The following is a 13,005-nucleotide window of genomic DNA, read 5'->3' as shown; positions in this document are numbered from 1 at the left end:
AAGCTATGTTGTACCTCAGGATGTCTGTAGCCCCAAGTCAGGCTTTCATCTGTGACCGAGCCCTGCCTCAGCCATGCTAACACCCAGAGCTCTTTGTTCCTTTGAACACATAGATGGGTTTGTCCTTAGACCCTAGTCATAAACATTAGGCCGTTCTTAAGCTGAGGAGCTTTGTGAAGCTGCTATGAGGAAGTAGAAAGAAGGGAACACGTAGGAGCCAGCGCTGTCTTTCTGTTCATGGAGAGGGATATGGGAGGCTGTGTGGGTGATGGAAGAGATGTTTTTCTCTCGTCTCTGTGTGTCTTTAAATGATGAAGTAAGCCAGTTTGTTAGGCAGAGCGGGGAGGACTCTGGGGGTCACCCTTAGAAAGGCAGTTCTCCATCTGATTCGGGTGCCTTCTGTTGCTTGTGGGTGTGTGCCACATAGCTCTCCTGAGAGGATCCTTTCAGGGGCCATTTAGATCCCAGAAAGAATCATGTGTCTAAGCTCATGTCTTCTGAAAGAATCTCACGGCCAACCTGCCCGCATGCTAACCACTGGCTGCATGTGGCTATCAAGGTCCCTCTCAGCCTCCAGACTTGGACTTTCTAGGCTTTCTCTACACTACTGCCATGCGCATGGCACAGACAAGAGAGAATGTTCCATATTGAGGCCATCATAGGCATGTGCCCAGAGTAGGGTATTAGAGTATGGTTACTATCTTAGGGTTTCCATTGCTGTGAAGAGACACCATGACCAAGACAACTCTTATAAAGGCAAACATTTAGTTGGCACTGGCTTATAGTTTCAGAGGTTTAGTCTATCATCAGCATGGCAGGAAGCATGGCAGCACACAGGCATACATGGTGCTGGAGAAGGAGCTGTGTTGGGAAACCCTGCTGTGAAGGTTGCAGTCTATCATGACCAGACAGCTCCCTAAGCTCAGTGGGAAAATGGAGAACTCCCATTTTTCAGCAGGACTTCCTCTTCTCTGCCTGACCTTATCTGGGGAGCCTGACCCTCACATCCTCTACCTGAGGAATGTCACATAGTCCTTGGCCAAATTATGGGTTCGACTTCCTGGAATGCCTCTCCATGCAAATGAGGTATTCCCAGCACCTTAAGTCTCAGCCGATGAACATTCACCCTAAGAGGAACCCCTTCCCACTCTCCAAGGTTGTTCACCCTGAATAAAGCAATACACTGTTTCACTGAAATCCTCAGAGAAGATAACCCTCAACCACCGGCAATGAGGGACCAAATTCCTGCTGACCTGCCCATTTGGACTGCACTCCATCCTTCCCTGCCCAGAACCCCAAGATAGGAAGTGCAGCCACAGAGCTGAGAGTTCTACCTCTTGATCTCCAGGCAGCAAGGAGGGACTGTCTTCTGTAGGCAGCCAGGGGGAGACTAAAGTCCATGCTGGGCGGAGCCTGAGCACAGAAGACCTCAAAGCCTGCTCACACAATAACACACTTTGTCCAACAAGGCCATGCCTCACCAAATAAGGCCACACTTTCTAGTAGTGCCACCATGTATAGCCAGATATTCAAACATGAATCTATGGGGCCAAACATACCCACACCACCACAGTTACCATTTTCTGGGTCTTTGCTCTCAGCCCCAGAAGGAATAAGTACAGCCCTTGTATGTTCTTTAACTCCTGTAACTCTATGACATATCCTCCATCAATCACAACCATCTGTAATGGGATCTGATGCCCTCCCTCTTCTGGTGTGTCTGGAGACAGCTACAGTGTACTTACATATAATAGTTCAGATCCCCCGAACCAATATAAAAACCGGACAGGCATGGTGGTTGCCTGTAATGGAGCACCCAGGAGTCAGAGACAGATGATCCCTGGGGCTTCAAGTAGCCAACTGGTGAGCTCCGGGCTAAACTGAGAGACCCTGCCTCAAATGCATAGAGAAATTGAGGAAAACACTCAAGGCAAATTCTGGGTCTCCCTATGCATACACATCTGTGTATACCCATCTTACACACTTGAACACACACATACACCTTTAAACAACAGAAGAGAGAGAAAAAAAAATCTCTAAAATGCTTCAGAGGGGGAGGGGAAAGGGGAAGGGAAAGGAGCGGGAAGAGGGAGGGGAAGGGGAGAGGGAGGGGGAGGGGAGGGAAGAGGGAGGGGAAGAGAAAGGAGAAAGGGATGGGAGGGGGAGGGGAAGGAGAGGGAAAGGGGAGGGGGAGAGAAAGGAGAAAGGGATGGGAGGGGGAGGGGAAGAATAGGGGAAGGGGAGGGGGAGGAAGGGGGAGGGGAAGGAGAAGGAGGAGGGGAGGGGAGGGGAGGGAGAGAGGGAGGGGAGGAGAGTCTAATACATTCAGCCACATGGAAATTGCTGATGACCTTGCCAGTGTCTAGAGACTAAAGGCAGTGATCAGACAAGATGTGAGGCAGGTACTCGAGGGCAAAAAGGTGAAGGCGCTGACTTTTCTTTTTAAGAGTCTGGCTACAAAGGGAATCGGCAAGAAAAGGAAGTTGAATTGTGTCTCTGATGTAATAGAAAGAACTTGTGTCCACAGAAAGGTTAAGGGGAAGGACTGAGGAGCATCATGGGAACTTGAGGCAGTGAGGCCCTGGAGCAGGTGGGAGAAGATGAGGCTTAGGGAAGGTGGAGGGGCTAGCCTTTGACAGGGAAGCCACCCCTACTGAGCGTGGGGACCTGTAACTGCTGGAGCCATGAACCAAGAGTGTAAGAAATCACAGCCTCTTACCCATCTTAGCAAAACCACTCAGCATGATGTCATTTCCGGACTCTCCCCTACATATAGGTTGATGACTTTTATGGGGGGGCGGGGAACACAGGCTCAGGTCAACCTACCTGATTTGTGATGGTTAGTTTTAACTATTAATTTGCCACAACCTATAATCACTGGGAATAGGGGAGAGAGGACTTTTGGATGAAAAATAATCTAGGTCAGGTGGCTTGTGGGAGTGTCTGTGGGAGATTGTTAGTTGGTATAGGAAACCCCATTTCACTGTGGGTTCCTAGGCAAAGGGACATTGTATAGAGAGAGCCAGCAGGCTGTAGGGTTGTGTTCACTTCTGTTCTTGACTGTGGATAAAGAGTGAGCAGGGCCACCTTGACCTCCCTATTGTGGTGGCCCAGTACCTGGCACTGTCACCCCAGGAACCCTTTAATTCCATATGTTGCTTTTGGTCAGGGTTTTTCTTACTATACCAGCAGAAATGTAGCTAGGACAAGGACCTTAATGAGCCGTTCTGGAGAAGGTCAACACTGGGAGGGGAGATGGTGCCTTCAACTGTGAGCCTGAGTTTTTTAGGAGAGTTGCCACACTACAGAAGAAGAAATATTGGACTAGGAAACTGGATTTGGGGTTAGTGTCTTTTCTGTAGACTGCAGAATGGCTGAGAGCAAACCTTTTACTTTGTGATGTATTTCCCAGCTGGGACATGATTGGAATGCCTTCTAATGTCCTGGGCTTCGAGATGAAGACTGTGTGTCACCTGTTTCATGAGGTGTCTAGAGCAGTGTGTGACTTGCATGCTCTGAGCTGGCAGCATGCCAGCCCTTGCCTACTTTGCTTCCTCAGCCCTGCTGTGATGTTGGGTGAGTCATTTTATCCTCCATTGCACGGAGCCTCTGCCTCCCCATCCCTGTCACTCTCATAGGCAGACTGTGGGGGTTTAAAATGCAGCATAGGACTCTCTGATGAAGAGCACTGTCTCCTTGTTGGCGGGAGCACTCCCCTTTCTGATCACTGTTTCCTTGTTGGTGGGAGCACTCCCCTTTCTGATCACTGTCTCCTTGTTGGTGGGAGCACTCTCCTTTCTGATCACTGTCTCCTTGTTGGTGGGAGCACTCCCCTTTCTGATCACTGTCTCCTTGTTGGTGGGAGCACTCCCCTTTCTGAGCACTCTTTCCTTGTTGGCGGGAGCACTCCCCTTTCTGATCACTGTCTCCTTGTTGGTGGGAGCACTCCCCTTTCTGATCACTGTCTCCTTGTTGGTGGGAGCACTCTCCTTTCTGATCACTGTCTCCTTGTTGGTGGGAGCACTCCCCTTTCTGAGCACTCTTTCCTTGTTGGCGGGAGCACTCCCCTTTCTGATCACTGTCTCCTTGTTGGTGGGAGCACTCCCCTTTCTGATCACTGTCTCCTTGTTGGTGGGAGCACTCCCCTTTCTGAGCACTCTTTCCTTGTTGGTGGGAGCACTCCCCTTTCTGAGCACTGTTCCCTTGTTGGTGGGAGCACTCCTAGCCCCATCCATGCAGGCCAGTTTAGAGCATCTAGGACAGAAACCTGCCTTGTTCAGATGTCCTACAGAGAGGATGGGGAGAGCGTACATCAGAGATCCTACACTGGGAGAAATGGCATCTGCCTTAGGGGACCTCAGCCAGGCTGAGGGAGTCACTGGACCAAGCTTGGGAACAGTACTGAGCATGGAACCAGGACATGTACTTAGATACAGGCCTGCCTTTAGGAAGAGGGCCGGGTAGTTTTATGTCTATTTGGCACAAGCTATAGTCATCTGAGAGGAGGGCATCTCTCAGCTGAGAGGCTGTCTGTATAACACCCAGCTGCAAGTAGGTATGTAGGACATTTTCTTAATTAGTAATTAATGAGGGATGGCCCAGCCCATTGTGAGTGTTGCCATCCCTGGGCTGGTGGCCCTGGGTTCTATAAGAAAGCAGGCTGAGCAAGCCAGTAAGCAGCACTCCTCCATGGCCTCTGCATCAGCTCCTGCCTTCAGGTTCCTGTCCTGACTTCCTTTGATGATGAGCAGTGACATGGAAGCGTAAGCCAAATAAAATGTTTCCTCCCCAGGCTGCTTTGGTTGTGGTGTTTGGACATAACACTAGACCCCTAACTGGGATAGGAGGTATTGTAGGAAGGCTGCTATCTCTCTGCCTCCCTAAGCTTCATTTGGACAGACTGACCAAAAGGAACATTCTAGAAACACCTGCCCATGCTGCTGAGGGCAGAGAAGTTGGTAGGAACATTGTGTTTTGGTTCCAAGACTTACAGGCCAGCTCATTCCAGATGAGCATCCTGTTTTCCACACTAGGCTAAGCTTGTGGAAAGTGCCGAGTGTGGAACCAAGGCATAGAGCTGGGCAAGGTCCACATACCTGCTCTAACTCTGATCCCAGAAGATCTGGCCCTTTGGAGGATAGCAACCCTTTTCTCTGTTTCTGTCTCTGTTCTCTTTCTCCCTCTCCTCCTTCCATCTCTCCCTCTCCTTCCCCCTTTCTCCTCCCCCACCTCCTTCCCTCCTTCTTTCTCTCTCTGTCTCCTCTTCCCCCTCCCTCCTGTCCCCCTTTCCCCTTCCCTTCCCCTCCCTCCCTCTTTCTCTGTCTCTGTCTCTGTCTCTCTCTCTCTCTCTCTCTCTCTCTCTCTGTGTGTGTGTGTGTGTGTATGGTGTGAAGGTCAAAGGTCAACCTAAACTACTGTCATTTCTAAAGTACTGTCCCCCGTGTTCCTGATAGACTCTCATTGGCTTGGCTCTGAGCAGGCAAGGCTGGCTGGGCAGCAAGCCTCAGAGACCTCCTTGTCTTTCCTTCTCCAATGTTGGGATTACATTCATGGGACACCAGGTTTGACTTCTCTGTGAGGGTTTTGGACTCTGAACCTAGGTCCTCAGGCTCATGCAGAAGGCGCATTGTAGACTTACTTATCTCCCCAGCTTCCATAAGCCCCAAGTCAGATAATGACACACTGAAGCACCTGGATTAGGGGAGGCTTTGATCCACTGTTACCAGACTTCGTGCTGGGAATCCATTGCCTTGTTCCCTCCTGGGGAGGAATTTGGTCAATCTCATGGGGATCTTCTCCAATCAATATGAATAATCAGTCACTTGTCGCTGTAGCTTCTATAAGCGGTGATTGTAGCCAGATAGCTTACTGGATGCAAAATGGTCTCTTGGTCAGGAAATTTTCTTAAGGGTATTGATTTTCTGTAGATGAAGTGCTTGCTCTGCAGAATTCTGTGTTATTTCTGTTTTTCACAATGTCATGATGACTCAGAGAGTTCACCGCAGAGTGACACACTCCAAGAGTCCAAGTCAGATGCTTAAATCTGTCTCTAGCAGCCCTTCGTAGCTTTCTCCACAGGCTTGTAAAGAGAATGAAAGGCAGTTAAGTGCTTGCCTTTAAATCCTCAGGAACCCATGTAGCTGCCACCAGCCCATGTTCTAGCCATGGGAGGGAGAGAGGGGAGCCCCAGAGCAAGGGGGCTGCAGAGACTCGCTGTAGCTATGAGTTCTTACTGTCACCGATAGACCCTGCCTCAGTGAATAGAGTGGAGGGGTGAGCAAGGTTGATTCCCACTCTCAACCTTTGGTCTATGCAACTACATTTATGTACCCCCACACGTGTGATCTATACACACTCGAAGACATGCACGCACATGTGCAGATTGTAACACTTGGAAAACGGGCAAGAAAAAAAAAAGCCCTACCATCTAAATCTGCTTCTAAAATGCTTGTCTCTGCGGTTAATGTGTAAGAGCTGAATCTTGGCCATGGAAGGAGGGAGCTGCACACAATTCTCCATCAACCTCCCTCAGCTCCTCCCAAGTACTCCTGTAGGGGAAGCTGCATGAGGAAAACGTGGTTATCCCAGTACTGTGGAGAGAGGGTGAGGTACCATTGGTCCAGGCCTCCCTCAAGCAGGGCCTAGTAGTACTCTCAGAAGACTCAGAATGGAAAACCCCACTTAGAAATAATTGTGGATTTTTATCAGACGATCACAGGCATGGCTGCAACTCTCAGAAAGGACACCTTCTTCCTGAGGGCTTGCCACCCAGAACTAAGGAGCCGTAGGTGGCTTCAGTTTGTAAGCAGCACATCGCTGCTTACTAGTGGAGCCTTATCTAGTTGAGCAGTCTTATCACTCAGACTGGGTCTCAAAAAACAGAACAAGCCCTAAAACTCCACCTCCCTTTTCACCTGCCTTTCCCTTAGCTAGATTCATAGTATTTGCAATGTGCCTACATTTGGTTGATATTTAAACACTAAACTTATCTGAGATAACTAAATATTCACAGACAGTTCTAAATACTGGAGCTAAACCATCCCACAAATCTGTCTTCTCCTCCTCACACCCTTCTTCAGCTCTGGAAGCCATTTACTGTAATATTTTTATAACTGTGTCATCTCAAGTAGGTATGTAATTGGAATCATTCGCCTGTAGTAAGGACCGGGTGGTGACACACACAGTCCACAGGAGTGAGGACATGGACTTGACCCCCCAAACACACATGAAATGCTTGTGTGCACTTACAGTCCCAGGGCGAGGAGGGCAGATTGCAGATCCTCGGGCTGGCACTAGCTTGTCTTAATTGGCTAGCTTAAGGCCAGTGAAGAGACCCTATCTGAAAATACAAACATACACACGCATTTCGATGGGAACTGTGCTAAACTTAGATGTCCATTTGGGGGAAATGGATATGTTTGGTGTGTTGGGTCTCCCAAGTTCTGAGAATGGCGTCAATTCATTTTTTGGCTCTGTCTCATGGACTTGCTGTTGTTTTCAACATTTGAGGGGGACACAGTTTTCTACATTTATACCTGTGCATTTTTTCAGCAGCTATGAGTGGTAGTTTAACACACCGATGTTCATGTCTGTGGTAAAGGAATGCGGTGGCTTTTGTACGTCTCTCTTGTCTTGTTGAACTTGGTAACTAACAGTTCATTCTGCAGAAACCTCTACAGACACCACTGTGTTCTCTGCAAATGGGGCAGTTGTGACTTCCTCTGTGACCTGGACACTGGTTCTTTCCTGTTTTGTTTTACTGTGTAGTGAGAGTGCTGAGCCAGAGTGTGAGGGCCATGTCTCACCTTTTCTCATCTTAATGGGAAAGCTCATGGGTTGTCATGATAAAGTGAAAGGTTAGCTATAGGGCACAGGGCCTGTGCCCCCGCCCTGCCCCACCTCTGCCCCATGCTCCCCTTCCTGTCCCTGCCTTGCCTGGTCTTCAGCACCCCCCCACTCCTGCCCCCACCCCACCCTTGCTGGTTTTCTGCCTAGTTTCGTATCCTTCCTTGAGAGCGGCGGAGTGCTTTGAAATTCTTTCCCCTGCATTCATGAGGGTCGCCCTGTCTTCCTGGTGGCTTGCTTCTCAGTTGCACTGTCCTTCTCTCTGAGTTGCAGTGGTCATGTCTGTCATGAAGCCAGAACTGCAGGATGATTCCAGCTGTGCTTTCAAGTTACTTACTCCCCCACGCCCACCCCCTGAGCTTTGCTCATGAGGGTACCCATGGTTTGTTTTTTTACAGTGGTTACTGTACTGGGGTCTGAAGCTTCCATCTGCCCCTTCTTTCCGTCTGCTCTTTCTGTGCTAATCCTGTCCCATGTTTCCATTTATTTTCCAGCGTGTCTAAGAAATCAGAAAGCCTCTGATGTTTGTGCCATTTCTAGTCCTGGCATTGACTGATTATGTTTCACTCAGTGTGTTATTCCTGTGGTTCTTTGTATAATGGTGTTTGTGGACCTGGGCACTTTGAATATTGACTTTAGATCTCTCTTGGAGCTTTAGTTTGGGACGGTGCTTTCTTGTAACACACAGATGGGGATTGGGCTGGCACGTCCCACTTTCAGCCCACCTTGGGTCAAAGAACAAGTTGTCACTCTGTCTGTAGTGACACTGAGGGATGCACTCTGTGGCCCAGTCTAGCCATGAACTGGCAATGATCCTCCTGCCTCAACCATCTGGCATCAGGAGTCTGTGCCTCTGTGCCTGGCAGGGTGCTGCTCACTGTGGGTGAGTGGCTCCTCCCCACACACTGGGAGTGGCTCCTCCCCACACACCGGGAGTGGCTCCTCCCCAATCCCCTCTTCTTACATTGTTTCCACTCTGGATTGACCTCCTACTGCTGGGGTATGGTGGGATTTCAGGCTCCCCTCCTCTGGCTCACCCCTGCAGGATAGGAAGGTGGCTGTTTCCTCGCAACTTTGGGAAGGGGAAACAGGCTTCTGAGAGTACCTTTGCCACTCCTGGTAGGGACAGGGTACAATCATCTCTGTAGCCCATGGCTTCAGCAGCTCGTTGTCTAAGGGCTTTCTGTTTTGAGGAGCTGCACGGTGCCCTGACCTTTGGCTAAAGAAAAGGGATTGTGTGCGGGGAGTGGTATTGTCTGTGTGTCTTGGTGTTTCTAGGGTACTTACCTCTTTTATTCAAAGACTGGGCACACCTGAGGAGCCAAGTCAAGGGCACACCTGCTGTGTCTTTGTTCCTACTCCATCTTTTCAACCTTCTATTTAGTTTGGTTTTTATCTGTTTTGTTCTTTGAGCCCTACCTCCCCTTTTTGGTGGGAGGGGGGGCAGGGTCTCCATGTCTCAGGTTGGCCTCAAACTCACTGTGTAGCCAAGGTGATTTTCCTTTTCTTTCTCATGTGCCAGTGTTGGGGTTATGGGGCCCTGGCACAATCACAACTGGCTTATAGAATGCTGGGGGTCAGATGCAGGGCTCAGTCCATGCTAGGGGAGCACTCCTCTGACTGAGGGGAGCACTCCTCTGACTTACCTCAGCCCCTATGTTTCCTTACTTGCTCTGATAAGTCCTTTTCACAGGGAAAGAAATTCTGTGTCAAACTCAGCACAGCTCTGAGCACAGGTGGAGTGTGGTCTCTCTCATACTCCCTGCCCTACTTTCTCAGGAAGACGGATCAGATCAGCCTTCATCACAGTTTGAATCCTCAGCACAGAGTAATGCTCAGTGTGTGTAAGCTCCAAGAGAGGAGGCCCTGCGTTCTTTCTTCATTGCCAGATGCCCAGGACCTATCCACATTGTTCTTGGCACAGAACGATAAATGTATAAATATTATGGAATAAACTTGCCTAATTCTTCTGCTTGGCTTCTCGCATGTCACATATAAAACTGGCTAGGGGAAAACAAATAAGTAAGGTTGTGCTTAGAAAGGAACAAGACAATGAACGCGACTCGGTATTTAGCACCCTGCACAGTCAGCCAGACAATAGCCTGCTGTCGTTTACGGTATGAGCACTTCGGTGAGCATGGTCACATAAATTCTCCCATTCTCCTTCAGCATCTGCTATTGTAGCTAATGGTCTGTTCAAAGTGTTGTGAGCACTCGCCATTGGCAGATCCAGACTGGTGAAATGCTTCTGTTCAATCCTAACTCTTTGTCTCTTGGTGGTGTTTTTCTGGACAGGTCCTGCAGCTGGGTTCAGACATCCTCCCCCAGTACAAGCAAGAGGCGCCAAAGACACCTCCTCACATCATCCTACACTACTGTGTCTTTAAGACCACGTGGGATTGGATCATCTTGATCCTGACCTTCTACACGGCCATCCTGGTTCCTTACAATGTCTCCTTCAAAACCAGGCAGAATAACGTGGCCTGGCTGGTGGTGGACAGCATCGTGGATGTCATCTTTTTGGTGGACATTGTTCTGAATTTCCACACCACCTTTGTTGGGCCAGCGGGGGAAGTGATCTCTGACCCCAAACTTATCCGCATGAACTACCTGAAGACGTGGTTCGTGATCGACCTTCTGTCCTGTTTGCCCTATGATGTCATCAACGCTTTTGAGAACGTGGATGAGGTTAGTGCCTTTATGGGTGATCCAGGGAAGATTGGTTTTGCTGATCAGATCCCACCACCACTGGAGGGGAGAGAGAGTCAGGTACATGCCTCAAATCTTGGACCTTGTTGTCATGTCTTTAAAGCTGAATGGAATGGGGGGTGGTCAGCACAAGAGGCGTTGAGTGGGTGGGAGGCAGCATGAGCCATGGCCACCACAGAGGGAGCATGCACCATGGGTATCCTGCCTGCCGTTCCTGTCCTCTGGAGGTCCAGAGGCCCTGCATGTCAGTGAGCGGGTGTGAAAGAGACGGAGGGCTCACTCTTCCTCCACGTGGAAGAGTGCAGCTGCTGGCTCAGGGAAGGGAGGCTGCAGGAGCAGCCATGCATGGCCACTACACCAGGGAGCCTTCCCTTTGGTACTGGATTGCTGGATGTGTACCTGTTGGGTGTCCTGATGACAGGCTTTCTCTTCTCCTGCCCCATGCTGGCTGTTCCACAGGCTGTAACGGATGGTAACTGAGGCCATTTCTGTTCTCCAGGGAAATGTTGCAGAGTTGTTTCTCTGCTAGTGTTGGTTTTGGAGGTAATAGTTTGCTGGGCTACTCTGATAGGCAGATGCTGAGGTTGTGTGGACTCTCAGCCTTGTAAATACTTTGTAGCCATGTTGGGATTGGGACATGCTCCGGCAGCCAATGAACAGGTGCCTGAGACAGTTGTGGCAGGAAGGGCCCCTGGGCTGGTGAGGAGCCAATGTCTCCTTTCCAAAAGCAAGGATGCCAAGTCACCACAAGGAGCAGTGTAGATTCTTATCTGGATAATGGTCGGAGGGACGTTCTCCTCCATTCCGGATTAAGAGAAAACAGCTTGCTTGATAAACCTCCAGCTTGCTTGATAAACCTCCAGCTTGTTCAGCACCCGGACCTCATTGTCTCAGATTACAGAGGGTCAGGACGATTAACTGTGGGCAACTAGGCAGCCATCTGGAGGCCAAGCTGAGGCAGGGCACATCCTCTGGGGTAAAGGTAGCCATGGAAGAAACAATCTACTCCCATCCAGGGTAGGAAGCACTGGCTGAGGGCATTACCATGCCTCTGCCTTCAGACTAGCATGGCAGTAGCTGAGGGTATCAGCTGCTTTCTGTGGGAAAACCAACATCCCTGTTGCTGTCCAGCCAGGGGGTAGCTTTCCTACTGAGTGTTTCCAAGATCAGAGGGTGGAGGGCAGAGCATCAATACACACAATATGTTCCAGAACGGCTCCTGCTATATTTGTTTTAAGATACTTTATTGCTGAGACAGGGCCTTGTGTAGCCAGCCTAGAACTTATGTAGCTGGCTTTAAACTTGTAATCCTCCTGCCTCAGCCTCCTCAGTGCTGGTATTACAGGGGTGTGCAAGCAGGAACCAGTTGTCAATATAATGTAAACTTTCAAGGGCCAATTCCTGGGTGCCTTCGGTGAGTTTTGCAAGATTAAATGAGTCTGGACAGACCATCTACATGCAGAGGACAGAATCCCCTCTGGAGAGGATATTGGCATTCTTCAGTGTGAACTGCAGAGCATAGTGGGAGGGGTCTGCCTCTCAAGAAAAGTTACAGTGTTGGCTTATATAGTTCAAATATATTATTGTAATCTAAAGGAGATCTCATACATCGGAAGTTAAATTTTATACTGAAACAAACTAACAGTTATACACTTAAAGGGCTGTGAGAGAGCTCAGTGAATGAGAGTGCTCTTGACAGCAAGAAGACCTGAACACAGGTAATAGCACACAGGTTAAACTGTGCATGCTCATAGTCCCGTTGCTGGGAGTGCAGAGACAGGTGAATTCTGGGGGCTTGCTGGCGAGCCAGCGTAGCTAGAACTGAGCTTCAGTTTCAGTTGGAGACCCTGTCATAGACAATAAGGTGAAGAAGGATAGAGGAAGAGATAGATGTTTTACTCTGGCTTCTGTATACCATGCACAACTGTTCATGTTCATACACACACACACACACACACACACACACACACACACACACGTATGTGCCATGCATACACCACATACACATGTACACACATACACATGTTGGGGCCCAGGAGTCACTTCACATGCCACATGATCTCAGTCAGTCAGGGATAGTTTATTAAGCGTACACCCCAGGACTGATCAATCAGGGCCACGATTTGAGCTTGGGAGCTGAACCGTGACATTAAGATCCTATGGAGTTTTTAAACCTAAGATCCACAAACATCTGTGCCAAGTACACAGATGTACAAATGAATATGATTTAAGGATAGTGGATTTTTCTTAGGAACCTGTCTTTGTTGTCATTTCTCCTGCTCCCATTGGTTGGGGTATTTCACTGTGGCAGAGGACTTGGCTTGTCTAATATTCACATCCTAACCTGTTTACCAGGATGGGGACTGTCTAACATTCATGATTTAACTTGCCAACCAGGATGGGACTTGCTTTGTTTTTCTCTCTGCAGAAGGATGTCAGTTTCCAGGGAGG

At 49.2% G+C, this 13,005-nt stretch overlaps 1 protein-coding gene across 2 annotated transcripts in view; it reads left to right on the top strand.

Moving 5' to 3' along the window:
- The window catches only part of KCNH1 (potassium voltage-gated channel subfamily H member 1), a gene marked incomplete at both ends in the record, with an annotated part of 282,586 nt that overhangs the window by 55,157 nt on the left and 214,424 nt on the right, over window positions 1-13,005 (top strand). Inside the window, one exon of one of the 2 annotated variants that reach the window (XM_080908290.1) lies at window positions 10,141-10,533. In XM_080908290.1, the coding sequence (XP_080764416.1) occupies window positions 10,141-10,533 (393 nt within the window). Of the gene's footprint in view, window positions 1-10,140; window positions 10,615-13,005 lie in introns of both variants that reach the window. The other variant, XM_080908289.1, reaches the window with a different exon arrangement.

The sequence above is a fragment of the Micromys minutus genome (genome assembly GCF_963924665.1).
Source record: "Micromys minutus genome assembly, chromosome: 1".
Classification (NCBI taxonomy): Eukaryota; Metazoa; Chordata; class Mammalia; order Rodentia; family Muridae; genus Micromys; species Micromys minutus.
The sequence above is the reverse complement of the archived record's forward strand: the minus strand, read 5'-3'. Positions and strand labels throughout refer to the sequence as shown.